This window comes from Primulina eburnea, chromosome 3, assembly GCF_022965805.1.
Source record: "Primulina eburnea isolate SZY01 chromosome 3, ASM2296580v1, whole genome shotgun sequence".
Lineage (NCBI taxonomy): Eukaryota > Viridiplantae > Streptophyta > Magnoliopsida > Lamiales > Gesneriaceae > Primulina > Primulina eburnea.
Window position 1 is genome coordinate 4,298,406 of NC_133103.1, and position 27,985 is coordinate 4,326,390.

The window sequence follows — 27,985 nt, forward strand, 5'->3', positions numbered from 1 at the left end:
TTGTGAGACGGATCTCTTATTTGGATCATCCATGAAAAAGTATTACTTTTTATTGTGAATATGGGTAGGGTTGATCCGTCCACGGATCTTAGATCCGTGAGACGTTCTTATATGAGACTCACTCTTATATGATATATACAGAATGAAAGCGTGCTGTAGATGCAAGACAAACAAAGTATTTCGAAGTCTTTTACTAGGTGGTGCGATTAATAACATTCGAAACTAAAGTTATATGTTTCCTTTTTATTATGATTCAAAATTTTATAAATTGTATAACATATGGTATAGAGATTTCATGCTGATGATTTCCGGATTGCATTTTGGAATAAGAATTTGATTTTAGATGAGATTTGAGATCAGTGTCATCTTTAATGTATTTTATATACATCACAATTACGCTTAAATATATATATATATATATATATTAATATATATATATATATATATATTAATATATATATATATATATTAATATATATAAATTTGAAATTCACCTAATATAAATTCGTCATATTATATGAAATATATATATATATATATATTAATATATATTTATATATATATTAATATATATAAATTTGAAATTCACCTAATATAAATTCGTCATATTATGTCTTCATATCATTATATTTTTTAAAAAATGTTAAAAATATCATCCTTTATTTTCAAATTTTATTAATATTTATCGAACAATGAATCTTCAAGAAAGAAAATTCTCACATATTAATCTTTTGTTTTGATTTCAAATTTATATTATTTAATTATATATATATATTCAATCGCTAAAGCAAAGAAGACAGTTTGGCCGAGTGGTCTAAGGCGCCAGATTTAGGCTCTGGTCCGAAAGGGCGTGGGTTCAAATCCCACAGCTGTCAAATATGTTTCACTCATATTTTTTATCCAAATTCCTAAGAAAGCGATGGTATTTAGGTACATTCACTCTATCCTGTTGTTTCCAACCAGCCCTAGTTGCATGACTCCTTCACCTCGTGGCCCATGTTGAAATCTCTGGGCTGGGCCCATCAATCCAACAAATATCTATCTTTATCAGTGTTTTTATTCTCCACAGTTGATTAGGGCTTTGAGTAACTGTAAAACGAACCCAAACGCCCTTCTCACCTTGACTTTTCCTGGGATTTGACAATGAGCAGATCAGGCCAGCCTCCAGATCTCAAGAAGTAATGATGCTATGCCCTTCAACTTATGATTTTCTCCAGTGTTTTGTTTACAGATTTTATTTTTATTGATTTGCTTTTGTTTTCACGTTAGGTACATGGACAAGAAACTCCAGAGTGAGTCCTCGGTCATTCACGTTTTCAATTTTCTCGTGAAATATCTACTTTACTGGTTATCAATTTGCTCCAGTTATCCAATTTCTGGGTTATATGTATGTTGCATAATATGGCATGCGTGTAGAATGGATTATCTTTTTTTTTTCCTTTTATTTGTGTGTTCAGTAGAGGGATTGCTCCGAAATTTGAAGAATTTGTATGTGTTTTTGGGATATTATCCTTTCTAAAAAGGCTAATGTTTGGACTGAGTCAAGCTGTCCGTTGGCAAGGCCATACAAAGCTCGTTCACATGAGAACCGTTTGTGATATTAACTGATGGTAGTAAATGGTTAATGCTGGGATTTGATTTCGGTTGGACCTTCCATTTTCTGAAAAATTAACTAATACTTAGCAATGTGTTGTACTTTGATTGGTTGTTTTCTTCCATTGCCTCTTGGTTCACATCTTTGAAGTCTTATATAGACTGTGCTCCATCTAATTGTATCACGACTTAATTATAAAATCACATCGTCTTTTTTCCTCTTCAACTATCAAAACCCGTCATTCTCTCCATGTCTCTATCAGTATTTCTTTTAGTCCGTCAAAAGTCGTTGACTTAATTGAGAAGTGCATTAATATTTTGGAGATTGAAATTTTTTACTTAACTCCTGATTTTCTGAAAGTGTTGGTACATGAAATATGCGTTAAATGTTGTTTGATGAATCTAATCTTTTGATTATGGTATATCCAAAATACCAAATACATAAAAAGATCACAATACATATCCAGTAAATGTCATCATATTCTGTCATGAATTGCACGCCTTTGATCCTCAGTATGATATAATTTCCTGTGCTTGGGTTTGAATATGATGGTTTTCTTTTGGTTGATCAATATTTGTTCTCACAAGGAATTTATGTATAAATTAAACTTGGTGAAACTGTGTTGTAGTTAAGCTGAATGCGAATCGTACTGTGGTTGGAACCCTTCGTGGTTTTGATCAGTTCATGAACCTTGTGATAGACAACACTGTCGAAGTGAATGGAGATGAGAAAACAGACATTGGCATGGTGGTAAGAGTCTGTCTACTGGTTCAATATTCTTGCATAAACCGTGTCTTGATTTGACTTGGGGCTGTCAAACCTATGGATTATGTTCTAACATTTACTTCTACTGTAGGTCATCAGGGGAAACAGTGTAGTTACAGTCGAAGCTCTTGAGCCCGTTGCCAGGCCACAATGATTCTCTGTCGTGTTGTGGCAATTCAGCCTCTAAAGTTGTAATTGCAATTTGGTTTGGATGCTGAAGTTGTAAGCCTAATATTTATGAACTTGTGATTGTGATCATCGACTGTTGATATTAATAGCCTGTTTGCTAGAATATTTGTATTATATTAATGCTTTGTATGGAGGGGATTTAGATAATTTTGTTCAAAGTTGAGAGAATTAAGTTGTAAGTAAAAGCGAATTTTATAGTAAAAGCGAATTTTGTTCCGTTTAAGTGTTAAACTTGGGTGTCCGGCTACTTGTGAATCACTTGGGTTAAAATTTAAGAATGACATTTACTGAATATCCCGTCAAATTAAAAAGTGAGAAATCTAATAAAATTATTATTTCTACTGGCAAATAAAATTTCAAGAAATTTCGGCGAATTAATTTAAATAAATTAGTAAAGGACATTTCAAGTCTTTAAAATAAGGAAAAAGTTCGTCAAATTCAAGTTAATATCTAAAAGGGTAAATTTAGTCTAATTTGAATGCATGGTCAAATTGATGAAACAGAAGAAGTATTGACGTGCTAAAATAATAAATTTGCTTTGAAAAGCCTCAAACAACCTATATTCCCAGATCATAATATAAAATATTTTGAAAAATAATCGTCTTTAACATTATATAGGGAAATTTAACTTAAATTTTAATTATTTAATTACACAATTGTATTAAGTATATGGATTGAAAATTTTAAAATATTAATATGTATAAAAAATTTAAAAATTTTTGAGACGATATTGACGATCTCTAGTTATTAACTTATTATGATAATATATTTAACATGAAATACCACAAAATGAAGTCTTCAAACTACTTAAAAATGAAAATAGTAGTCGACCCGCGGCCACCAAGCAACTTCAACCTATTTAAAGAAATTGGTTTGAAGTTCAAGTCTTTCCATGTTTACTGGAATCCATGGCTGTCTCTCTGCATACGACACCTCCATTTTCTTCTTCCCTTTTCCACCTCAAATCCCATGGCCGTTTAGACCTCCAAAAAACCCTTATTACTAATCGGTCAATCTCCGTTTGTCTCAAATCCTCCTATAATCCATCCGCCGCCGCCGGCTTTCGTCCGTCTCCACCAATCGAACTCAGCTCTCTCTTATCTCTCAGGCCCTACCTCCAATCGGAATGGCGCCCGATCCTATCTGGCTGGTTCTGCAGCGCGGTTTCGGTCTACTCTCTCTCCAAGATCGTACCTTTGGTGGGCAGGTTATCTTCTCTGATGACCACTGCGGATTTAGAGAGTTTGAAAAACGAGGGCTTGGTTTTGGGTGTTCTTTTTTTGGCACGGATTCTTGCGAGTTACTTGCAACATGCCTTTTTATGGGAAGCTGCGTTGAATTGTGCGTATAAAATTAGGGTTTATGTGTTTAATAGGGTTTTGGGGAGGGACTTGGATTTCTTTGAGGGTGGAAATGGAATTTTACCGGGGGATATTTCGTATAGGATCACGGCCGAGGCATCGGATGTAGCTGACACCGTATATTCTCTACTGAATGTGAGGATTGCTCGCTTTAAACATGAATCCTGAAATAGTATTCCTCCACTGCTACGTTACAATTTACACTCGTTGCTTCTCATTCCAATTATAATTTTGTTCGACACAGACAATTGTACCCACCACCCTTCAGCTATCGGCAATGGCTTCTCAGATGTTAATGATTAGCCGCTTTCTCTCAGTAATTTCCGCTTTGGTAAGGAAGTACAGTGACATTTTTTGTTCTTCTTTGAAAATCATCCATCTAATTTTTTTTCATGCAAGACTTATGGAGCCAAAGTTTTCTTCTAACCACAGGTGATTCCATCAATGGCTCTTATTATTGGATGTCTAGGAGAAAATCTCCGGAAAATTTCCAATGAGGCGCAGCTTAGTACTGCTGCTTTGTCAGCCTACCTAAACGAGGTATGACTCTGTGAACTTTTATTCAATGTAGTTTACTCTTTGTTGTGTTTTTCTGCCTGGATGGATCAAGTTTTATATTTATAAGATTTGAAGCACAACACATACGATATTCCGTATGGTAGTAGTAGTTCTCTAGCTTATTTCCTACTCTTGATTAATCTGCCTTTTTCTTGGCTCTTTCTTCAGAGAAGCATGTATTTCTTGTTAGCTAATAAGTTCACAAATTTCAAACAATTAAAGGTTTTCTCCTCTGTCCTAATAGAGAAATTCTCAACAGGTCTTTGTTTTGATATATTGTTCAGAACAAAACCAACATTTTTCTTTTGTTACAGGTATTTCCTTCAATTCTTTTCGTGAAGGCCAATAATGCGGAATCCCATGAACAGAAGAGGTTCCAGTCCCTTGCTTATACCAACCTATCCGCATGTTTGAGAAAGAAGCAAACGAAGGTGTTAATGCCTCAGGTTGTGCAAATTATGTTTTTTGGGGTGCTATTCATGTTCAGTGCTGGATCCTTGATAGTCTCAAGAGGTTTGTTCGAATGTGCTTCTTTGATCTCTTTCATCGGATATCTGGTGTTGTTGATCGAGCCAATCCAGGTAGTGCTATCTATTAAATGAGGTTTACAAAGAGACTTTACATTTTGTTTTTTGTGATACTTTTGCTTGTTACGAATCCAACAACCTTTAAACTTTTACACCTTTTTTAGCACCACCAATCACTTCGTCATATTAGGTACCTTCATCGTCTTACAGCAAAATTCAGTTTTCAAAGTTTTCTAATGACATGTTTCCATGATATTATGGTTTTTCTTCTATGCAGCCGCATTAAAGTATCAATCTAAATTAAAGAATTGCGCAGGATGTGGGAAAGGCATATAACGAGTTAAAGCAAGGAGAACCAGCTATTGAGCGGTTATTTGATTTGGCCCTGTTTAAATCTCAGGTAAGTTTTTATGTTCAAATAAACATTTTCTTCTTGTTTTTGGGTTCGGTGTGGGACACTCTTTATGTCTTATTTATCCCGAAAATAGGAAACTTGATAAGGAATAAAAACCTTCTTTCTAATGCTACGTGACATTTTTATGTTTTTCTATGTTTGTAATGTGTTAGAGCTTGGGAAGTCCTTTAAATAATTTAGGTCCACTCACAAGATCTTGGATAATGAGTGCTCGATAATATTAGAAATGCAAACAAATGTGTGGCTTACCCATTCGGCCATTCCGTATGATGCTGTGTTCAGGTGATTGAAAAACCTGATGCAGTTGAATTGCATTCCATTACTGGAGAAGTGAAATTTTGTGGCCTCTCCTTTTCATATGGAGATAATATGCCTCTTGTAATGAATGATCTGGGCCTCCACATTAGAGCTGGAGAGACAGTAGCTCTCATTGGGCCATCAGGAGGAGGCAAGACGACTCTTGTGAAACTTCTTCTTCGTTTGTATGATCCTAGTTCTGGTGAGCATTGCAGGCCCATTATTGATATAGTTTCATTCACACTGATTATTCTTCTAATGAACTACTGCTAGCATCTCACAAGTTTTTATGAGATTGAATTTTAAAATTTTCAGGCTCAATATTGATAGATGGCTATGACATTAAAAATATACGGTTGGACAGCTTAAGGACAATCGTTGGGCTGGTCTCTCAAGACACGGTAAGTGTCTTGCACAACCTACATTTCTCCATTTTATTTCTTGCTAATAAAAGCCGTTAAAAAAGAAATGTAATTTAGAAATTTCTTATGCTGCCGAGTAGAACCATAAAAGATTGAAATTTAATTTTCATGGCTATAAAACTTAACTGGATTAGTTGATTTGAATTTGTGAGGGTAAAAAATGCATATATTCTGAAAATTGTGTAATGAGAGTTTTCTCCATATCAGGTGCTATTTTCTGGGACTATTGCTGAGAATATTGGTTATAGGGATCTAATTAATGGTATTGATATGGGCAAAGTTGAACTTGCTGCTCGAACTGCAAATGCAGATGAATTCATCAGAAATCTTCCTGATCAGTACCAAGCCAATGTCGGACCTAGGGGATCAAATTTTAGTGGAGGCCAAAGGCAAAGGTAAGTAATTTTCTTGATTTTGTGACTTCGGTGTTTATTATTAAGATTTCCACTCTCATATACGTATCTCAGGTTAGCTATTGCCAGAGCACTCTATCAAAATCCATCTATTCTGATTTTGGATGAAGCAACTTCTGCCCTAGACAGCCGATCTGAGCTATTGGTGAGGACATGCCCTGCAGCGCCTATTGAAAAACCGCACTGTAAGCTTCTCCTTAATAATCTTTAGCTCACGTTTCTTCGCATTTTGTGTGATATTGTTGGGACCAGTTTTATCTGCCATGTGATCTGATCACGTATCATTTAGCACGATTCCTCTGATAAATGCTAATGGTTATTTGATATATTCAGGTGTTGGTCATTGCTCATCGATTGGAGACAGTTCTGATGGCTGAAAGAATTTTCCTTTTAAACAACGGGAAGCTGCAAGAGCTTAGTCGCACCTCTCTCATGGATGGATCATTGGCATCAACCGGGCTCATAGTTTAGTACAAAATCATGAAAGCCATGCGATGTTCTTGTTTCATCAACATAGTAGGAACTCATGCATGGGCCAGACCTCAATTCAGAGCAACTTGTAAGGCTCCAATGCAGCCAATCTTTTATTCAGATGCTTATACTCTTTCCATGAATCCTTTTTGCTGTCGTTCACGTAGGGACGTGTATGCTTTAATGAAGGCAGAAATATCTGCATCTCCCTTCAGAAGGTTCACCGAGAACTTTGCTAGTTGAAAGCAACTCTTATCAATGTTGGTTGGATGGAATCCAGGCCGACGCCACAACTAGTTGGGGACTCTTAAATCAATGCTAGTTGTGTGCCCCGGCAATCTAAATTCCACAAATAGATGCAACTAAAGTCATATAAATGATAATTCATAATTATATAGAATTAACTGGGTTAATTCAGTTTATTCGGGCACTGAAGAAAACTCTCCATAACACTCCATTTATCTTAATATAAATGGATACGAGTAGTGCTCTCCAACCATCTTCTTTGCCAAATTAAATTCTGATCATTACCAGGATTTGCTTTACCTCTTAGCACTATTAATATGTGCTTGGATTCGCAAAATTAACGGAAAAAAATATTTGAGAAAGCCCATGAATTTACTATTGTCATTAATAGTTTTCAATGGCTTTTCTGGAGAAGTAGCGGGGAGATTATCCAAAGTCAATGTCTGCAATTTGGATTGCATATGAACTCAGATTAAGACACTGTGATGAAAGATCTTTGATACAGCTGAATGAGATCAGAGCCAAAGTTTAGTATCAGATCAGATGATAACAAAGTTCACCAGGTTGTCCGATCTTATGCAAATATGATATATGATTAAAGATCTGTAAATTCTAGTTCTTGGGTGTCTCTTATTAAATATAGAATTACATATGTTTTTACAATTCATAGGAAAAAGAAAAATTACCAAAAACAAACATAATAGGGTTAAATTTTCAAAAACCTCTAAAAGCAAAGTAAAATGTTTTTCCAATCTCCATGTTTAGTCGTTGAAAGGGTTTGACCACAATTTTTTCCTTGATTTTTCATCGACAATGGGAAAAGATGAGGGTTTAAGGGTCGAGGATAATGAGAACCGATCTATTTGGATTTCTAGGGAATGATTCTCATTTTTTACATATACCCATTCAAGTGTATTTCAAGGTTTTTGAAAAATAACTGAGGACATCATTGTAATTTGTTATCAAGTATGGACTTTAAATACATAATAAAAGATGTCAGGAGTTGAACTATATTAATACTGACATAAGAAGTGGAATCACATTGAAGTTTGATTTTAGATATTTATGAACAATTTGCGGAACATAATAATATTAAAACAAATTCTATTTGAAATAAATATCAAATCAATCAAAGTAAATTAATGAATTGCTTTAATTTAATTCAATCGAAGGTAATATCAGTAGCGGGAATATTTAGCGCCATTCCCCACAAATTCTCTCCCCGAGAAGCCGTCTCGTAAACGTCGAATCGAATAAGTTTACCCCCTCAATCTTAACTGTCATACTTTCCCTTTCTATTGTTTTCCAAAGGATATGGACACTTCAAACCCCGCGGTATTTGTGAACGCGGAGCTGTTGCGGATGCACGTAGGGCGGAGGGTTAGGGCGGCGATTCAGGTGCTCAGATCTGATGGTAGCGGCTCCGTTCTCGGGAAATCCACCGACGAACAGCAGCTGGTCATCAAAGGCCACCCCCCTGCCCCGCTTACCACTTTCGTTGAGGTAATCGGCGTTGCTGATACCAACCAGTCGATCAAGGCTGAGATATGGACCAACTTCGGTGACGCTCTAGGTATGTGAAACCATTTCACTCATTCTTTGCTTTTCCTTTCTCTGCTTAATTAATTTATTTTTGCTTCGTTCTGCTCAGTAGCTGGTTTCATCGGCCATTTTAGCGCACATATGTATTCACTTAATTTGATTATCAGACGCGAAAATGTAAGTCCAGTTTCCAGAGTAGAGAGTACGAGTCCCCTTGTATTCCCCTTTCAAATGCCCTGCCTACATATTTTATCCTCAGAAAATGATCGGTGATTGGATGCGCTTTCCTTTCTAGTAATATGCGTATCACCTGGTTTTCAGAGGGCTTCTGATTGTATCTACCACACATATCCTTGGTCTATGCTAGAGTTTTGTCTTGTGTTTTTGGCATATCTGACCCAGCACGGATCAATTTTCAGAATATGCGTATCATAGGGTATAAGTGATGATTTGAGGGTAATTGCTAAACTACCAACTGGTTTGAAACAATTTTCTACAACAGCAACCTTATGTTTAGCCAAGGTATCTAGAATGAGCACGGTTGGCTTGTGAACTATTCAAATCAAGGCGGTCATAGAAAGCTAGTGAGGATCTTTGTTTATATATATCATATATGTTATGTAAAGTGTGCAGATACCACGATCTAAATGTCATCGATAAAATTAATTTTTATGTATGATCAGCTTTTTGCTGGCTTTCTACGTCGTTTTACAACTAAGGTTGTGACCGATGAAGCTGCATAGTTACCTATTCAAAAGAGTGTTATAGTGATTCTTCATTGTTGTATGCAGATACAAGCAGCTATAACTCTGTATGCCAACTTGCCAATGGAGATTTTAAACATTTATTTATTTGAGCAGCGGTTTTTCCATGATGTTGTGGACACAATCTGCATCAGGTTTCCATCATACCTTGCTTAGTTATCTTCTGTGTAACGAAGGAGTTTCTCTTTTCTTCTAATCAAAATTTCATGATCCAACCACGAATGCTCCAGCATATATGATGCTTAATTTGTATCTGTATCAATGAGGTAATTATTATAATCTTACCCCCAAAAAATCGAAAATAAAGCTGAAAAGGACTTTTGTAGTTTGTAGACTTGAATATGACAAAAAAAAACTGAGATTCAAAAAGTAAAAATATATATAATGTACATGTTATCAAAGTCAAAAAGTTTGTTATTATCTATATGATATAAATACCTTCTTTCCCTTTTTGTTTCTAGAATCAATAGGTGGGTATGAAGTATGAACAAACAAGAAAGTGAGAAACAAAAGTAAAAGTTAAAGCCGTTCAAAATCCATTAAAAAAGACCATTCAAATACCAGTGGCACAGGCACAGGTCTCATCGAAAGTAAAGAATTATATTTGATATCTTTTAATCTATCGTAAAACTGTAAATGGATATAACAAAACGAGACTCGGAAAAAGTTGTTTGCCAATTAATATTACAAATCGGTACGTGTTTACAATTCACACTATGAAGCATTTAGTGGGTTTCATGTGAAACCGTCTCACGGATCAAAATCTGTGAGACGGGTCAATCTTACTCATATTCACAATAAAAAGTAATACTCTTAGCATAAAAAGAAATATTTTTTCATGGGTGACCCAAATAAAAGATCCGTCTCACAGATAAGACCCGTGAGATCGTCTCACACAAGTTTTTGCCAAGCATTTATTATTAATATTATTTTTTTATTAGGGTATTGTTATACTCTAATTTATGTTATTTATACTATTTTGTGAATACGTTTTATACATTAAATGGGGTACAGATAACGTAAAGGATATAATAACATTAGCTTTATTATTATTAATTATTTTTATTTTTATTTTTATTTTTCTTGTTAAATATTTCTAGCTTTTTCTAAAATTCCTTTTATTTCGCGACTGCTTTATATATTCTACAATTCAATTATTTAGATGTCCTTGTAAGTTTTTGTACAATGACATAGACTTAATACTATAATTGGTCAGAACTTAGATTATGTATTTAAAGCTTGCGAGGTGATGTAGTTATCCAAAAGATAATGGTTAGGTACCGATTTATTTGGTGAATAAATGTTGAAGTTGTATAATACGATGAAGAAAAGAATTTAATATCTTATTTTTTTTACATCGAATGATGTCTAATAATAATTATATCTTAAATAGAAAAATTATTTTAAAAAATTGTGATTGGGTTGTGGTAAGATGTAGAAGGTACGAGTTTTTATCGTTTATCACTTGTCCCTATCAATGAGGTTATATAGAAGGACAACACTCGATTTTATCTTAAATTTTCAAATGTTTTTTTAAAAAAGTTATATTGCATTTAGAAGTGTTAGGCATGTATATAAATAATATTGATCCAATAATATTTGTAATTAAATAGGTAAACAAAATTAAATAACCACAGTTTTAGATTTGATAGTAAAATAGAATAAAAAAGATTAAATACAAAGAAATGCGAAGAAAACATGACACTACTCTAAACTTATTATTTTTATTTAGGTTTTCCATTCCAATTATCCACTCGTCCCTCACATTAACTTTCTTCCCCGAAAGATAAATCCTTAGCTCCGCCATTTTCCTCGTTTCTCCGATGCCTCAAGTCGATTTTGATGCCTTAATCACGGCCCGTTCAGGCGAAGGAAACGACCTGAAAATATCATGCAAAACTCTGGCCGACTACGGAGATGAAGAAGAGTACTCTTCGGAAGATCATGAAGACATCCAATACGATATCGTGCATCCGGACGACCCACCAGAATCTTTCTGGCTATCGAAAGATGCTGAATACGATTGGCTCGATCGCAACGCTTTTTACGAGCGAAAGGATTCCACTAGAGGCAACTCGAACTCTACGAATTTGAACCCCCACATCAAAGCAACAAGCTCTAACCACAATTCTCAGAGGTTTTCTGCTAACTTGAAGTCGAAGGCTTCCATTATCGGATTGCCCAAGACGCAGAAGGCGACTTTTGTAGACTCCAGCTGCAGGAGGACCTATAAGTCGTCGACGAATGCAAGGCTGTTTCCCAAACGGATGGCGTCAACGGGGAAATCGACTGTTGCTGTCACTGAACCGGGTTCTCCGAAGGTCTCATGTACAGGGAGAGTCAGGTCGAAGCGTGGTAGGCGGAGGTCGAACTCATCGAAAAGAAGCGACAAGCCGGCAGAGAAATCTAGAGTCTGCCATGAGAAGCCAGCGGAGGAATCAAACACAAGTGTGGCGAAGGAGGAGAAGAAAAAAACCGGTTTTTGCTCCAAGGTAATGAGTATATTCCGATCGAAGAAGAAACATAAAAAGCCGGCACGTTCTTCTAGTCGCAAGGTGGTGGAGGTCCAGGTGGAGAAACATGCGGCAGTTGAAACGCAGCGGAAGAGCACTGCGAGTACCAAAGCAGCGTCCGAGCCGCCAGGTTTAGGAGGGATGAAGCGTTTTGCTTCGGGGCGGCATTCTGGGTCTTGGCTGGCGGAGGATCTCAACCAGGTGTACCCGGAGCCGCTTGATTTTGATCGGCGCGTGTCCATCACCGGTAGAAGGTGATAGCGTGGCTGGAGTAGTGGCGGGCTGTACTATAAATAGTTTGCTGTGTAACCAGGATGGATTTTGTGTGTTTAATCCAAAATTTTGAAAATAATTATGTCGCAAGCATTTCATAATTTATGAAGAATAAGTGAATATTTAATTTTGAAAATTAAGTTGATTGGTAAAATTTGTATATATGTGTGTGTGGTAAGAACAAAATAAGCAAAAAATCTAATCATATATAAGTTGGGGAAAATCTAGAGAAAGACTATAGGTACGCAATAATTGTCTTTTTTACTTAATAATTTAAATTGAAAAAAAGATGTTACAATTCGAAGAAATCAGTTATTACTAAATGTAAAAAATAGTGTACCGATTGACTCACCTCAAAATAGGGTCGTAAAACAATATAACAATATTTTAGAGTACCAAAACTTCGATTTTTATCATAACGATGGTCCCTATTTAGAAATGAACAAATTTTCGTTTGGTTTGTAAAAGCCTGAAGTAAATTTTCTGGGAAGTTGGTGGGCATAGAAAACCCTACGCTTTTACGATATTTTTGGGAGGAGAGTAGCTCCATCCTCTCACATATGCCCTTGCCCTCTCACGCTTTTTGGCCTCACAGGGGCAGCGCTGAGACTCAAGAATAGAGTTAAGAGAGTCAGAGAATTGACGATAATAATATACACCCATCATTGATTTTTTGTACTAATATCTCTGGACACAATACTAATTTTCAATCTACTTATTGTTTATAAATCGATATTAATTAAACATATATTCGAGTGTAATATATAACGAGACTAGGACAAGTGGCATAATAAAATTTATTATATGATTTGATATATTTTTGTTTTGGAAGATTTGAATGCTTAATTTGTTGGTTTGTTTGTGCCGTCGTTTAAGAACATGGACATATGACTGGTTAGTGGAGATGAACTAATTCAAACATCAGGTCCAAGGGTGTAACTAGCTCTTTCAAATAAATAAACTAATAGATTCAAATTTCGTCAACTTAAAATATTCAAACAACCATCTGTAAGAAATTTTAGGCTTCTTTCTCATCTATGCTTTTGCTAGGTAGGATTTGTCATAATATAATAATATTACATTTAGTCGTAAAGACAACACTTGGATATGAATTTAAAGGTAAAATGTAAATCATAGAATACCAGGGTTTGTTTCACCCTACCCGTGCAGGCAGTGCCTGCACATGAACGGCCCGGAGTGATGTTAATAAAAAATAAAAAAATTGACTCGGAAAAATCCGAGCCGTTAGCCTGTCACATGTTGCCCTTAAGTATTCGATAATATCTGCACTCTCAAACATTTGGATTCCTATATTTGGATCTTCTAAATATGGAACCTGCAGCCAAAAAATCTGAAGCTTCTTTAATTTATGCGTCCCAAATATTGTATTAATGTATCTAGAAACAGGCTCAATGATGGGCTATGAAGGGGACAAATAAAGCTAAAGACAGATTGAACTTTCAGTTAGGAAAATCCAAGTTCAGCTTTCGTGACCCTACGACGGTTTGTATAACAATATAAATGAAAACCTGAAATGACCGACTCTCTGGTATAGTATGTCTTTTCGGGCTGCCATGTGCGCAACTGCGAACGAAGATGATGATTAAGCAGAAATTTAGAATCATCACCCTTAAGTGTATTTCAAAAATTCTGCTACACTAATCAGATACTCGTTTGTATAAATTGTCATGTATTCTGACAGGTTGTGGAGAAACAAATCATGAATAAAATTCCAAGTGTCACGGAAGATTTGATAATTACTTATTATGGGGATGTACTCATATGATTAGAAATGGGATTTACCTATGTAATATATGTGGATGTTCTACTCAACGAGCACTTCGCGTACAATAGGATGGATTAAATGTCTTGTTGCTGGACCATTAAGGTTAAGAGGCAAGAGCCTAATGAGATTAATCGAGACAAAGGCGCCTAATGTAGGAATGGATGCTAGGTTGGAAAAGCGTAATGAGATTAATCGAGAGAAAGGCTTTGTATACAAGCATGACATTTCATTCAGAGGGAGAAAACAAATAAGCAATTAATAGAATACGGAACAACATACCATATTTCCCAACCAAGTATTTAATTGTCATCAGATTCATATATTGAAACTCCAGTGTTTGGATCGACCTGAAACAGAAGCAAATGAGAAATTTAACTCTGTCAAATTGAATAGATATAGATGTTTCTGCCTTCTAATCTCAGGAAATAATCTCCCCGAGACTTCATGCCAATCTCAACAAAAATAATACTCATAGAATAATATGTTTGGGGCCAAGAACAGGATTAATAATCGAATCAAAGACATCAACAAAATCACGCAAAATGAAGAATATTCAGTTACCAAGATTAATTCATGTCAAAGCAACCGACACACTAATCATGTAAGAGAACTGTTTTTTCCCACCCATCTCTGCAACCTCGGGACGAAAATTTGGGACATTTTTTGGACAAGGGTAATACAGGACATCAAGGTCTAAAACTTAAACAATTTCCCTAACCTGTGACAACCTCGATTGATAATAAAGCACAAAATCATCAATAATAGAAGTACAAGATATGAAAAGATTAGCAAGAATATGTTTTCCTCGTCATAACTCATACCTTCCGACCAAATGGGCAGCTAGAGGCATTTTCACATGTTCCATCAAAGTCCATATGTAATTAGTCCTCACATGTTAATACAATTGCAGACACAACATGTGTAATGAGTTAACATTTAAAGTCAATCCCGAATTCAAAAGAATATACACATTCCAATTAGAACAAAGTTCATATTCCCTTTAAAACTCATGTATCTCAATTGGCATCTCAGGGCAAGGGCCTACTTTCGAAGTCTCTTTCAACTTAAACCCTGCAAATTTGTCCTCTTACAACAATGCTATTTGAAATTTCTATAATCAAAGAAAGCTGCAAAGAACAGTTCTGATCAATGTTTTCTCTGGGAACAAGGTAAAAAAAAGTTTATGATTATATTATCAGTCGGTAATTACCAGAAAATCCTAGGGCATATTGATTGGATGGAATCTCTTTACTGGGCACTACTGTGACCGAGTACCTGCAATGGACACAGAATTTGGAAATGCTATTATCAAATGTATTAATACCAAAGAAAAACAGCAAAAGTATTCAATGGAAAAATTCTACATGTTAGGGAAGAGAAAATGAATTTTCACCTTACTAAGAAACAATTATACGGCTAGCCTGGAAGTATGAGGGGAAAGAAATGACTATCTATTCTATCATCACCCCTTCAATATTTTAGGTTTCACACTTTATCGCCTAATCCCCCCTCCACGAGTAAAAGATTTGTTTTTTTCTCCTTTAAAATCTATATACATTCCCCATATCTATCTCAATTATCCACGGGATATGTGTTATCTGACAGATGATTCATTTACATTCTTCTTCTATCGGAAGTAAGTGTAAAGGCACCAACAAATCACAAACGAATCTATAGTCCCAGATCACCCCCCCCCCCCTCTTTGTTTAGCTGGTGTGATACATTAGTATAACAATTATCCTTAATCAAATTGAAAACTTTGTTTTCTCATCATCAATTTTACGAAAATGATCTTATCTTGTCTTGGCTACAACAAGACTTGCGTCATTCTCCTCTCCCTTCAGCTCGTATGGAGTCTCAATCAAACAAGCTATCCATAAATTCGTTCTACATGGTGGAGTATAAAAATCTTGGTGAAGGCGTAAACTAAGCAAAACAAATGGGCAGTTTGTGTGTAATTAGGCTTCATAGTATACATTCCAAAAATGACATCTGCAAATACGCAGTCTACAGTCTGACTGAAAATTTAAATCCCACATAAAACAAACAAAAATATACACTTGCGCGTGATATAATCAACAAGTGTACCACCAATCTCAAAAATATAGATAGATATATAAATACCCAGAAAGGAGACCGGTACTAAGGCGAAAGTAAAGAGCAAGAGAAGCCCCCAATATGTCTAAATCTTTGTCGGTCGAACCGAAAAGGGCTTGGGCTGCGGAGCCCTGAAGTTGCGTGGCGCAGATATTGAAAATTCCTGAACTGGGCTCTGCCTCCGTCCATGCTGACAGTGGGCTTTCTGAAGTATTTGCCGATTATTTTCCAGAAAATAGCCTTTGGTTCGATGTACTGCGCCGTTAAAAAGTGGACTGAAAGTAGGTTCGGCGGTGAGATTCAACACTCCGGCCATATTATCCTGGTGAGAGGCAGGGGTTTGGGCAAAATTAAGACAGGTAATCTGTTATTTTTGTTAACCCAATAATATCTAGAGGATAAATATCTTTGTCCAGGCCCAACTAGTAAGGCCTTTGCCCTCAGAGGAATAAACTGGCCCAGCACACACTCAAACACACACTTATATATATATATATATATATATATATATATATATATATATATATATATATATATATATATATATATATAAACAAATTGATCATTCACTTCAAATGTTAATCATCATTCGTTAGTTATTCTAGATCAAAATAAAGAATTCTATTAATTTTTTTAGTTATAAAAAAAATCTAATAATTTGAGTTTGCGAATTTTTATAAATTAATTCAAACATGTGTTTTGAAAAAGATAGCCTAAAAATAATTGCTAATAATGAAAATATAAATTTAAGTTTCTTTAAAAATGAAAGTATTGAAAATTTCAATGCCTGGAGATAATTGAGGATGTCACTCACTAACATAAAAAATATTTTAGTCAATTAAACAAAAATTAACCATGAGGAGGGAGATCCATGTGTAAGAACTATGATTGTTTATTACTAAATGTAAATAATATAAGGGGTGTCAGTTAAAATACCCCACATTCAAAATATCATATATATATATATATATATATATATATATATATATATATATATATATATATATATATATATATATATATATATATATATATATATATATATATCAAGTTTGAATTTGCATTAGAATAAATGCCTCCATTTCCAAATTATTCCAGCTTTCTATCGATAGTTCATAGGAATAATATCCATTTTTTCATCTTTCTATTTAAAATGATAACATAAATAGTCATGTTTGTGTAATAATAGTAACAAATAATTATAGAAGAAAACATTACTCCTAATTGATATGTACTCAATCGACACTGACAAACATTACTGAAAGCAAATGAATAATTGGTGATATAGAGTCATTTTGTTGTTTAGTGTTAATTCAATGGGTATATGATTATATTCCCCATATATTCCCAAGAGATTGTATAGAACCAATTAAAAGCAAATTCAAGAAATTCATAACTAAAAATAAAAATATGGACATAGGAATAAATGCCTCCATTTCCAAATTATTCCAGCTTTCTATTGATAGTTCATAGGAATAATATCCATTTTCATCTTTCAAAAAAATTATTATGAAGTGATTTTACTATATTTATTATTACTTATCTTAATATAAAAATTTAGTGCATCACATTATTAGTGAAAAAAGTAGTCTTAAAAGGATAAAAAAACTGATTACCAAATTAATTGCCATAAAAGATATCTTGGGAAATTGAAGAAGCCAAACCAAGATAGTTAATAAATATCATCATATGATCATGAAATGCAGACAAATAAATGATTAGGGTTGCTAATTAATAATTTGATGGACATCAATCAATCTTTTGTTCTATTCATATTAAATAAATGAAATTTTAAAAAAGTTTTTAAGAATAACCATTATTATTACAAGGTCTATAGAGTCGTGTCAAAATCCATATTTACTATTGATATTTCATTGTAAGTTGTAACCGCTATCATAAGATGTGTGTCTAGCACATGAAATGTTACACATAAGACGTGGGTATGCCTATCACTTGGAAATATAGTGAGGATGAGCATAAAAATTGAAAGGGGGAACTGGGAACCCATTTTTTGTGGCCTTTATCAAAGAACAACCAAGATTCTTTTGCCTTGAGAATAAGGCCCTTTAGCTTTAGTCAGTCTAGGGATTCTAATGTTCCATTCCTCAAGAATCTCATTTTCCTCCCCCATTCATTCTTTTTTTTTTTTGCCCTGCATGGAATAGCATTCTCTCCACATTTTATTATATTATTCTTTGTTAGGTTGAGTCAAATATCTGGTTTTTGCAATCTTGGTTTTGCCACGTTACACATCCTAATAGTAAATATACCATTCAAATGTAATCACAAATTTGATCTAGCCTAGCTAAAAAAATTCATTTTTACAAGTACCAGTCACGCATTGGTCATTTCAGCATAAGATTTAAGTAATGATTGAATCCTCCGTGTAATGATTCTTATATGCACTAAGGTTCTTTTTAAGTATGGGAAACTATACAATCAAACATAAGAATCTCCGAAAAAGGAAAGTTTTACAAGAAAGAATACAGGGCTAGCTCTAGATATCATTACTTTGTATTAAATAAAGAGCAGGAGAGATGTAATATTAAATAATCAAATTAAAAAAAAAGTATAATATGATGATTCCTATTCTACTTCAACATTCCACGTCGAATTATTTTTGTGTGTAAAATACCTAAAACACAAGTGCTTGATTGCTTTTTATCGATAAAAAAAAATTAATATAAATATTCAGAGTGATAACTAGACAAGGTATCATAACTAATCATCAGGAGAGATACATAAAAAAAAAATACATACAACGAGATATACATGAGATTTAGAAGATAATGCCTGCAGATTTGTATACATGAGTGCACGCACAAATAACAAATGTGGGCTCTCCTAGCATTTATATCTCTTTTTTTTCATTCATGTTAATTCCTAAATGTGTCACAATAAAGCCGGTTAAATGCGCTAGCAGGAAAATTTCTTCGATCTTGCTAGCAAGTTAAATATTTTATGCTGTTTAAAAGTCTAAGTTCCACATTTCGATCGGGAATGGAGTTGTACCTTAGCCTCCGCAACAATGGTACTTGAATGTCGACACATCAAGCTCAACTGTTGTCTGCGATGTGCTGTGATTTATATCAAACCACTTATTTCCTTTAATAATCTTTCAAATATTTTGGTTCGATAGTAGTTATCATCGGAATATTAGCCTGCACAACCTGGTGAATTAACAGAGACAAAACATAAATGTCATGTGGCATGAATAAAATCCGAGCATCCCCTTCTTTACTCATACATATCCGCATGCCAGAAAACTGTCGAGGAATTTAGCTTTACCACTTTGCATAAAGGTTCCCACAGATTCCTCCATAGTGAGTAAAATATGTAGCATATCAGAATAAAATGATCCTTCCTGAAAAACTTGGTTGGAATAATGCAGAGACAGTGTTCAAGAGAGTAATATTGTTCAAGTCTATCGAATCATTAGTAATTTGATGGCAACCAATGGTAAGAGTATTGTAATTTCTTGAACATATGATCAACAATGCTGTCAAAGCAGGCACAAAATCCATGCCCCTTTTAGGTCAAATGATAGGCCCATGGACTTTGATAAGGGGATGACCTTAAGAACGACAGATTTTACAGTTATAATTTTTCATTTGAGGTGGAAACAGTCTGTATTATCTCTTGGTCATGCCAATGCCATGATGATGCATGTAGAAGTCGTTGACAATCTTTTTCACTAACAGAGATAAATTTCTCCATAACTTATAATGAGTTGCTTATTAAAAGATAGTCATTTAATGTAAGAAAGAAAGTATATTCACACACAAGAATCTGTATCCCAATAAAATTTTGACACAAAGTGAAAGCAAGTGGTCTTATTCTTGGTATGACTTGTCACACTTATGTCCGATGCAAGTATAGAAGTAAGTACAATCCCATTCATTTCTTTTAAAGGGGTCCCAACTATTGGGACCATCTTCTTAATGCTATTTGAAGAATTTGAAAAGATCTTATTCTCACCTCTTTTCACTCTTTTATGAACCGTGTCTTGTTTGAATGAATTAGTACCAAACTTACTGAAGGAGACAAAAAAGAATGTATTCGCTGTGTCATTCCTGACCTTCAAATGAAGCGAAGAAGCAATATCCCCTCCACCCCCATCACGTAATGTATTTAATTAATTCTTTGAGAACACGAGATATTTCTACATATGATAGAATGTGAATGCTAAGTTTTTTAGACTCAAATTCATAAACTGTAAATCAAAAGTTGAAATATGTGTGTACAGTCACTTACAAAGTGGACGACCTTGAGCTTCCATAAAGAACTGCTAGCAAGTGTGTGATCAATCTCTCTTCACACGCTTTTTAACACTTAGAAACCTAAAAAAATAGAGAGAGAGAGAAACACACACACTCCAATGCTAAGTAGATGCTCCAGTCAACAGAATCTTTCTTGTTAAAAAAAATGAAACGGGTTTTGGAACATCATACAAAGTGGATTCTTCCAATATTCACATCAAAGGGAACAATATTCCACTATTCATTCCAGGAATAAGGTTCCTAAACTTTGCCAGAAGACGAATATGGGTAACTAAGGTGGATCTATTCTTGTACATACTGTAAGCTATTAAGTGAAAAAATAGCTAGTGCTGCTGTGTAAGAATGAAAAGGGAAACTAGAGGAGAGGACCCCACTTACAGATGCTTGAAAATGGAAGGAAAACATCTCTTTTCATGTCGTTGTGAAGATTGTATTGAATCTGATTTTCTTTTGGGCCCGTGCAAGATTCTATGCTTCCCTTCCCCATTTCTCTATTCTGATCTGTTTATAAGCATCCCCAGGCACAACTTAAGTCAAAGAAAACAAGTAACAAATAAGAGCATCACGATTGCAAGACAGCAAAAACGTACTTCGCATTCAAAGTAAATGAGGATTGGCATTTAAACAGTGCTGATATCGTTCTCAGGTACCGTTACTTTTTTCATTTTAGTCACTTCCTTTCAGCTTTGACATGGAGTTGATCAAAAGAAAATTATGATATTTAGACAAGAAAATGTACCGCCAACACCACAACCAAGGAAAGATCGTTCAACCTTCCTCGAGAATGTCAATTCCGGCTGAAAGGCACTTGTTCCTTCATGGTACAAATGGTGCTGGAGATTCGGGACTTGTGCTTTCAACTGATGCAAAGCCAAGACTGAAATGGACTCCTGACCTACATGAACGATTCATAGAAGCAGTGAATCAACTAGGTGGAGCAGAAAGTAAGCATATCAAATGTACCAAGTTCTGCAGCAACAAATAACATGCTCTTACATTCCGCTAACAGTATAGTTCCTTCTGTGCAGAAGCTACCCCAAAAGCAGTTTTGAAACTGATGGGAATTCAAGGACTAACCTTATACCACTTAAAGAGTCACCTTCAGGTTCATTCTTAACCAAGAAATTTCACACTAAAATTCTGCAGAAAATGTACTGAGAATTTAAATTATCATGTGAAATGAAGTTCTAAAGATTCTCTCACTTTTTCTGCCAGAAGTATAGACTCAGTAAAAACCTCCACGGACAAGCTAGCAGTGCAAACAACAAAACAGGTAAGAATTACAAAATTTCCAGTAAATATCAATCTAAGATAAATGTACTAATTGGTGGCAAACTGATTGCAGCCACAGGAGAAAGAATAAATGAAGCAAGTGGAACTCAAATGAGTAATCACAATACTGAAGCCCAAACAACAAAGTATGAGCCAAAAGAAACTTCCATGATATTTGTTTCTTCATATCAGTTATATATACTTACACAAGTATGCAACTTACATTTCCATTATGCGATTCTTGTCTCAGAAATTTGCATTTAGGCGAAGCAATACAGATGCAGATTGAAGTGCAGCGAAGGTTACATGAACAGCTTGAGGTAAAAAAGAAACCAGAGATTGCATGAATGTAGTAAATACAGCTTGTAACTCCCTTACACATGGATACACATCTTGTCATTCCATAAACAAAATTCAATTTTGATGTTTCCAGCCATGCTCTACCTGGTTGGCACATACACTAACAATAAAACCGAATACTAGAGAGTATTATTAGAGCTTGTCATACCACAATTTTTACATCTCACCGTTGATTACAGAACCCTTAGCAATTCTATCTGTTTTTCAGGAAAATGTTTACAAAGCATGCCTATTCTTTATCTGATATCTTTTAGACTGCTAAGGCCCATAGAGCAGAGCCCAAGATCGGGATAGCCTTGGGTCGTTACAATAAAAGGCGCCTTTTATTGTAACGACCCAAGGCTATCCCGATCTTGGGCTCTGCTCTATGGGCCTTAGCCCCTCTGCAACTCTTCCCTCACGGGCTTTCCATAGGCATCGTTACTCATAGGACTCTCCACACCAGGTTGGTGGAGTGATACCTCCCCAAGTCTCGAACCCATGACCTCCTGGCTTAAGTACATTGTTCAAAGAGACTTGGTACCAATTGAGCTACTAGCTCAATTGGTACCAGGATTGTGCCAAGTATCTATATATCCATGTGATCTTGGGTTCGATCCTGGGGAGGCACAAACTTAAGTTCATGGGCTTAAGAGTTCTATGAGTAACCCGTACGACGCCTATGGAAAGCCCGTGAGTGACACCACAGGGTGGGCAAGCCCACTGGGCCTACTGGCCAAGTCACAAGATCGGGATAGCCTTGGGTCGATTGGGGCAGTGGGCCGTATGGGCGGTCCACTGGGCCTGTAATGGGTCGTTACAATAAAAAGGCGCCTTTTATTGTAACGACCCAAGGCTATCCCGATCTTGGGCTCTGCTCTATGGGCCTTAGCCCCTCTGCAACTCTTCCCTCACGGGCTTTCCATAGGCATCGTTACTCATAGGACTCTCCACACCAGGTTGGTGGAGTGATACCTCCCCAAGTCTCGAACCCATGACCTCCTGGCTTAAGTACATTGTTCAAAGAGACTTGGTACCAATTGAGCTCTGCTCTATGGGCCTTAGCCCCTCTGCAACTCTTCCCTCACGGGCTTTCCATAGGCATCGTTACTCATAGGACTCTCCACACCAGGTTGGTGGAGTGATACCTCCCCAAGTCTCGAACCCATGACCTCCTGGCTTAAGTACATTGTTCAAAGAGACTTGGTACCAATTGAGCTCAATTGGTACCAAGTCTCTTTGAACAATGTACTTAAGCCAGGAGGTCATGTGTTCGAGATTGGGAGGTCCTCACCACCTTGCTTCATGGTAACGATGCTATTCCGTGAAACGTTAAAATAGACAGAGCCCAGATCGGATAGCTTGATATTCTCTCTTTTTATTCCCCTGCTAAAGAGTTCAAACTAAAATGGATGAAAGTGAGTATATAGCTTTCACAAATTGAATTTCTATGCCTCCAGTCATAACAAGTTTATAATTCAACATGCATAGGTGCAGCGCCATTTACAGCTCCGATAGAGCTCAAGTAAATATCTACAAGCAGTGTTAGAGAAACGCCACAGGAAAAACCTTGGAAAACAGAATGTCGGGAACAATAAGTCTGGAAGCTGCAAAGGTTCATTTTAATCTGACTTGGTGTCCAAAGTTTCAACAGAATGCCTAATCCCGTATTTCCAGGAGTGAAAGAGTTGTCAAATTTCATGCCTACCAGCAAACACAAACAACTCAGACAGCAGATGTCAATAGAGAGTTGCTTAACATCTGACACGTTCTGTGAGGGACCAAGAAATGTACAATATGCCAATGGGATTAAGCCCCATCAAATATAGAGCGCAGAAGGAGTCAAGGGATAACGACAATGAGCTGAGGAAAACAGAAAATAGATGGCATGGAGACATAAAAGAAAGCAGAGGGTTTTTCTCCAGGCCAAATGACAATGCATTTGTCTCGGAAACTAATTCCAGCAATTTATCAATAAGCATTGGACATGAAGGAAGTAAATGGAATGGTAGTGGCAACTATTTAGAGGACAGGTTTAAAGGGGAAGAAACAAATATTAATTTTTTCAACAAGAACACTGACAACATTGGTTTAATCAACTCACAGAATCACAAGAAATCGGCAGAGTCGAAACTTCCGCTCTTTTCTACAAAATTTGACCTGAACACCGATGATGGAATTGACGGTGTCTCAAACTGCAAGCAATTGGATTTAAATGGCTTCAGCTGGGGATGAGACCAAATTTTTCAAGAGCCGCTGCTCAAGATTCATAACAAGTAGAAAGTGATATTGATGCCAAAAGACCATGTGATTACGTTGGTTGAGAGGGATAGTCAGGTAAAATAAAATTTAAAAAAAAAAGCAATTTTGAGCAATTTGAAATAATAAGATTGTGCTTGCCCGATTTTTTCACAGTAACGTTTAGAAATGATAATAGCACAAGATGTTTCTTGACAATCTGTGATCGATTTGAGATTATAAAAACAGATTCAATCTATCTTTCTACTAAACACCTGAAAAGAAAAGGATAGAAGTTTTTGAAGGGGGAACTTACATTATTGAGAGTGGAAAAGAGAAAAATGCATAAATTTTTTTGATATCGTTCATTGTAGGACTCTCTCACCAATCACACAAAAGCAAATTAATGCAAATAGGATAGTCATGGTTAATAGGGATAACAGTACAGGTGTTGCTACTCACAATAATGAATAGTTAGAACCCCAATAATCATGGAAACCCGTGAATATTAGTTGCAATTGTTGGATGTTATGAGAACAATACTGTTTGCGATCTACAACTTTTAACACCAGAAAAGATAGAATTAAGAATATTGTCTCAAATTAGCTCCTTTTGGACAGTCTTGAAATATATCAGCCCTTTTAAAATCTACATGGATTAAAAATGAAGAAATTGGAATGCAAAGCGATTCCTAGGATCAAAACTCATTGAGTCAAACATAATACTTCACCATCTGGATTTCCTTCTTCTTGAAACCGCATTTTTCATAAAATGGTATGTTCTCAACACTGCAATCAAGAATCACCTTGTAACAACCCATGGCTCGAGCATGGTCAGAGAGGAAATCAACAATTCTCTTCCCTAATTGCTTGCCTCGAACAACAGAATCTACCACCACATCTTCAATATGCCCAACTTTTCCACAATTCCTTATGAATTTCTTCTCGATAAACACACTCCCAGTGGCAACAATCTTACCTGAATTATAGTCCTCAATCACGCATATTATATGTCCATCCCCACATTTAGCAAGTTCATGAAATTGTTCATCGAATGCATCATCGGATACGGAATCACAAACTGTCAGCTGTTGAAGTAGTTCAATGAAGCCTTTGTTTTTGTCCGTGATCTCTAATTTTCTGACCTGAAACATATCTTCTTCCACTGAGTTTGTTGTTTGCATCTTTTCCTGCACCCATACACGTACTCCAAAGCATTAACATCCCAAGTAAAAGCCAAATTCCAGACATTAAATCTTGATTAGTTTAAGGAACAACAAAAAATTCGAAACATTGAGGTTTGAGTTAAGCTTCAATTATCAAAATACACAGATATTTTGATAAATAACAAATTTTAACGTATTCCAAATCAAGTGTGGAAAAAATAGAAACCCCATAAAAGGGACACCAGCTCCGGAATCTGAGAGTTAATTATTGATCGGTTGCGTAACACATGTTCCAAGAGTATCTAAGCAGCTAAAAGAGTACACTTGAATATAAATCAAACTCCACAGCAGAGCATACAGAGATGAAATTTAGGTTAGGGTAGAGGTGCGACGAGGGAAGAGCAAAAAATGGTTTGTTTTTTTATTTAGGTTTGCCTTTTTTCTTTTGCTTAAAATATTACGCATTAACCGAGCCGAGTTTGTGTAAAATAAAAAAATAAAAAACGGTCTTATTATCGCATTTTGTGAAGCGAATATTTTATTTGGGTCATATATGAAGAATTATTATTTTTTAAACTAAGAGTCTTACTTTTTATTGTGAATATCGATAATGTTGACCCGTCTCACAGATAAAGAGTCGTGAGACCGTCTTACAAGAGACCTACTCAAATAAAAATATTCAAGTTTCATCTTAAAAACTTCTATTATTTTCATTACATAAAATTAAAAATATCAAAAAATAACTAATTCTATTCAAAATACTCATAAAGTTATTTCAAAAAAACTTGAATTCTACACAATATAATTCAATTGACTGTATATAAATAGACTTAAAAAAATAATAATTTATTTACATAAACAATTGTCTTCCTCTATTTTGCATAAGCCAACTTTCTTATTTTAGATATTTATTTTTTCATTAAAAAGATTACTTTATTTGTTATATTTATTTATTTTGTTAGAAAGTTAGAAAAGCTTATATAAGCTTAAAAAAAATAGAGAAGTACGTATGAAAATGTAAAAAATAATTAATCCCAAATAAATTATATATTAATGTTTGAAAATATATTTAGTACTAAATGACGTTTTTTAAATTCTATTTTAAATTACTTTATTGTTATTTTGAGAATAAAAAATATATCACACATTTGAAATTAATAGAGCATAAAAACCTATTTTGTCAATATTTTTTTTAGTCATTTAATTTCCCCTTTAACATTGATATTTGAAAAGATTCCTACTAGAAATATAAAAGAGGGCAGAATGATTACTTTAATTTCATTCTGAGTGTAGAATCTGTCAAAAAAAAAAAAACAATTGGTGGTGTGTCCCAATTTCAATGGGGTTGCAAGTTATCAAATTTTTTTTTTCGAGTTTTGGTAATTACGAGTCGTGATGAAATCCAAGCAAAAATTGAAAAGCAAAAAAAAAAAAAAACAAACAAACAAAATAAAATTATTCAATCATATTAGAATCTTACCAAACATCATATATTTTTATCACATTTTATTTATTGTCTCTATTTTTATCTATTATTTGTTTATCTCATCGAATGTAACAAATGATGTTGCTGTCTATAAATAGGATAGACAGGATGCGAAACAAAAAATTATACTCCAACTTTGATATATGAATTATGATTAAGAGGAAAATGAGACAGAAAATTTCGGATGTCGATAAAATATTTGACATGAGCAATTTCATTAATTGAAAATCTAAAAACCAAAATAAAAGTTACCATCTTCAAAGAAAGAGAAAATGATTATATTTTGCAACCCGGAAAAATGGATCATGAACTCACAATCAACAACTATTCTCTATTCTGAATCGGGTTGAGTTAGCTCTCCTCGCTTCTTCAATCAAAGCTGCTCTTGCAGACATGATGCTACTGTTAACCAGGTTAGAATCAAACGCCGTGCAGTCGGTCCAATCCTTGAGCAGACCCTCGTGCTCCCACACATCCGGTATCCAAACCCGACCCGCCACCTCGACCCGGTGTCTCTTCAGCCTCTCGCGCCCGCTGCAATCCGGTGCAATGCTGCTACTCCTGATTTTCGGGGAATACCGCAAAGCCGATTCCGGTAGAAGAAATTGGTGAGTAATTACTGCTGCTTCATCTGAATTGATCTTCTTCGAGCACGAACTCGATTTCTCTAGTTTATACTCCGGTGGATATGGATCCGTCGTTGCTCGATTGGATCCAGGAATATTTTTTTCACTTTTTTTGCGTGGATCGGTTGAGATCTGGAGAGGCATGCTAGCGGATTGTTCACCTTTCTGCATGGAATCTGAACCCATATTACTAGTTGGATGCAAGAAGTTTTGTGGGAGAAGGAGATTACAAATGAGAACGAATGGGAATACTTGGTTACACGTCAATGGAAAGTGTAGTTTTTTGTATGGCAGGCGACAAATGTACGTGTATTTTTCTGAGATTTTTGGATTCCAATTTGTGTGG

General features: G+C 35.3%; 5 protein-coding genes, 1 long non-coding RNA gene, 1 other non-coding gene and 1 pseudogene across 23 annotated transcripts; 6 read left to right on the plus strand and 2 right to left on the minus strand.

Annotated features, from left to right (window-relative positions):
• The first annotated feature begins 795 nt into the window (after positions 1-795).
• TRNAL-UAG (transfer RNA leucine (anticodon UAG)) lies at positions 796-875 on the plus strand. The gene has a single exon. It is a non-coding gene; the product is annotated as a tRNA-Leu (tRNA).
• A 160-nt stretch (positions 876-1,035) lies between these two features.
• Positions 1,036-2,677, plus strand: LOC140825529 (probable small nuclear ribonucleoprotein G). The gene is made up of 4 exons (XM_073187367.1): positions 1,036-1,178; positions 1,270-1,292; positions 2,223-2,344; positions 2,451-2,677. Exons 1-4 carry the CDS (start codon positions 1,144-1,146, stop codon positions 2,511-2,513), a joined length of 243 nt encoding a protein of 80 aa, XP_073043468.1. The 5' UTR covers positions 1,036-1,143; the 3' UTR covers positions 2,514-2,677.
• A 703-nt stretch (positions 2,678-3,380) lies between these two features.
• LOC140825530 (ABC transporter B family member 29, chloroplastic) lies at positions 3,381-7,551 on the plus strand. Its single transcript, XM_073187368.1, is given in 11 exon segments — positions 3,381-4,044; positions 4,154-4,240; positions 4,342-4,449; positions 4,782-5,048; positions 5,311-5,394; positions 5,692-5,908; positions 6,022-6,107; positions 6,336-6,523; positions 6,596-6,692; positions 6,694-6,726; positions 6,875-7,551. Coding segments are annotated over 11 exon segments (1,893 nt in total). The 5' UTR covers positions 3,381-3,456; the 3' UTR covers positions 7,013-7,551.
• An 881-nt stretch (positions 7,552-8,432) lies between these two features.
• On the plus strand, positions 8,433-10,093 carry LOC140828045 (replication protein A 14 kDa subunit B-like). The gene is made up of 2 exons (XM_073191015.1): positions 8,433-8,831; positions 9,592-10,093. The coding sequence occupies exons 1-2, from the start codon at positions 8,573-8,575 to the stop codon at positions 9,654-9,656; spliced, it is 324 nt and encodes a 107-aa protein (XP_073047116.1). The 5' UTR covers positions 8,433-8,572; the 3' UTR covers positions 9,657-10,093.
• A 1,294-nt stretch (positions 10,094-11,387) lies between these two features.
• LOC140828661 (uncharacterized) lies at positions 11,388-12,335 on the plus strand. The gene has a single exon (XM_073191592.1). The coding sequence runs from the start codon at positions 11,388-11,390 to the stop codon at positions 12,333-12,335; it is 948 nt and encodes a 315-aa protein (XP_073047693.1).
• A 1,053-nt stretch (positions 12,336-13,388) lies between these two features.
• On the minus strand, positions 13,389-21,635 carry LOC140825533 (uncharacterized). Of its 14 annotated transcripts, none has more exons than XR_012116691.1 (6): positions 21,104-21,243; positions 20,892-21,014; positions 20,488-20,573; positions 19,246-19,403; positions 14,416-15,411; positions 13,391-14,225 (listed from the first exon to the last, which is right to left on the minus strand). It is a non-coding gene; the product is annotated as an uncharacterized lncRNA (long non-coding RNA). The 14 variants fall into 14 exon arrangements; XR_012116682.1 differs by having other exon boundaries at positions 13,394-13,701; positions 13,894-13,934; positions 14,154-14,225; positions 19,246-21,014; XR_012116688.1 differs by having other exon boundaries at positions 13,389-14,225; positions 20,488-21,014.
• Positions 21,246-25,119, plus strand: LOC140825531 (myb-related protein 2-like; annotated as a pseudogene).
• LOC140825532 (glucosamine 6-phosphate N-acetyltransferase) lies at positions 24,849-27,936 on the minus strand. 4 transcript variants are annotated; one of them, XM_073187372.1, is made up of 2 exons: positions 27,329-27,936; positions 24,849-25,551 (listed from the first exon to the last, which is right to left on the minus strand). In XM_073187372.1, the coding sequence occupies exon 2, from the start codon at positions 25,543-25,545 to the stop codon at positions 25,075-25,077; it is 471 nt and encodes a 156-aa protein (XP_073043473.1). In that variant the 5' UTR covers positions 25,546-25,551; positions 27,329-27,936; the 3' UTR covers positions 24,849-25,074. The 4 variants fall into 4 exon arrangements, with proteins under 4 accessions (XP_073043473.1, XP_073043472.1, XP_073043471.1 ...); XM_073187371.1 differs by lacking the exon at positions 27,329-27,936 and adding an exon at positions 25,770-25,955; XM_073187370.1 differs by lacking the exon at positions 27,329-27,936 and adding an exon at positions 25,754-25,955.
• Between the last annotated feature and the right edge of the window lie 49 nt (positions 27,937-27,985).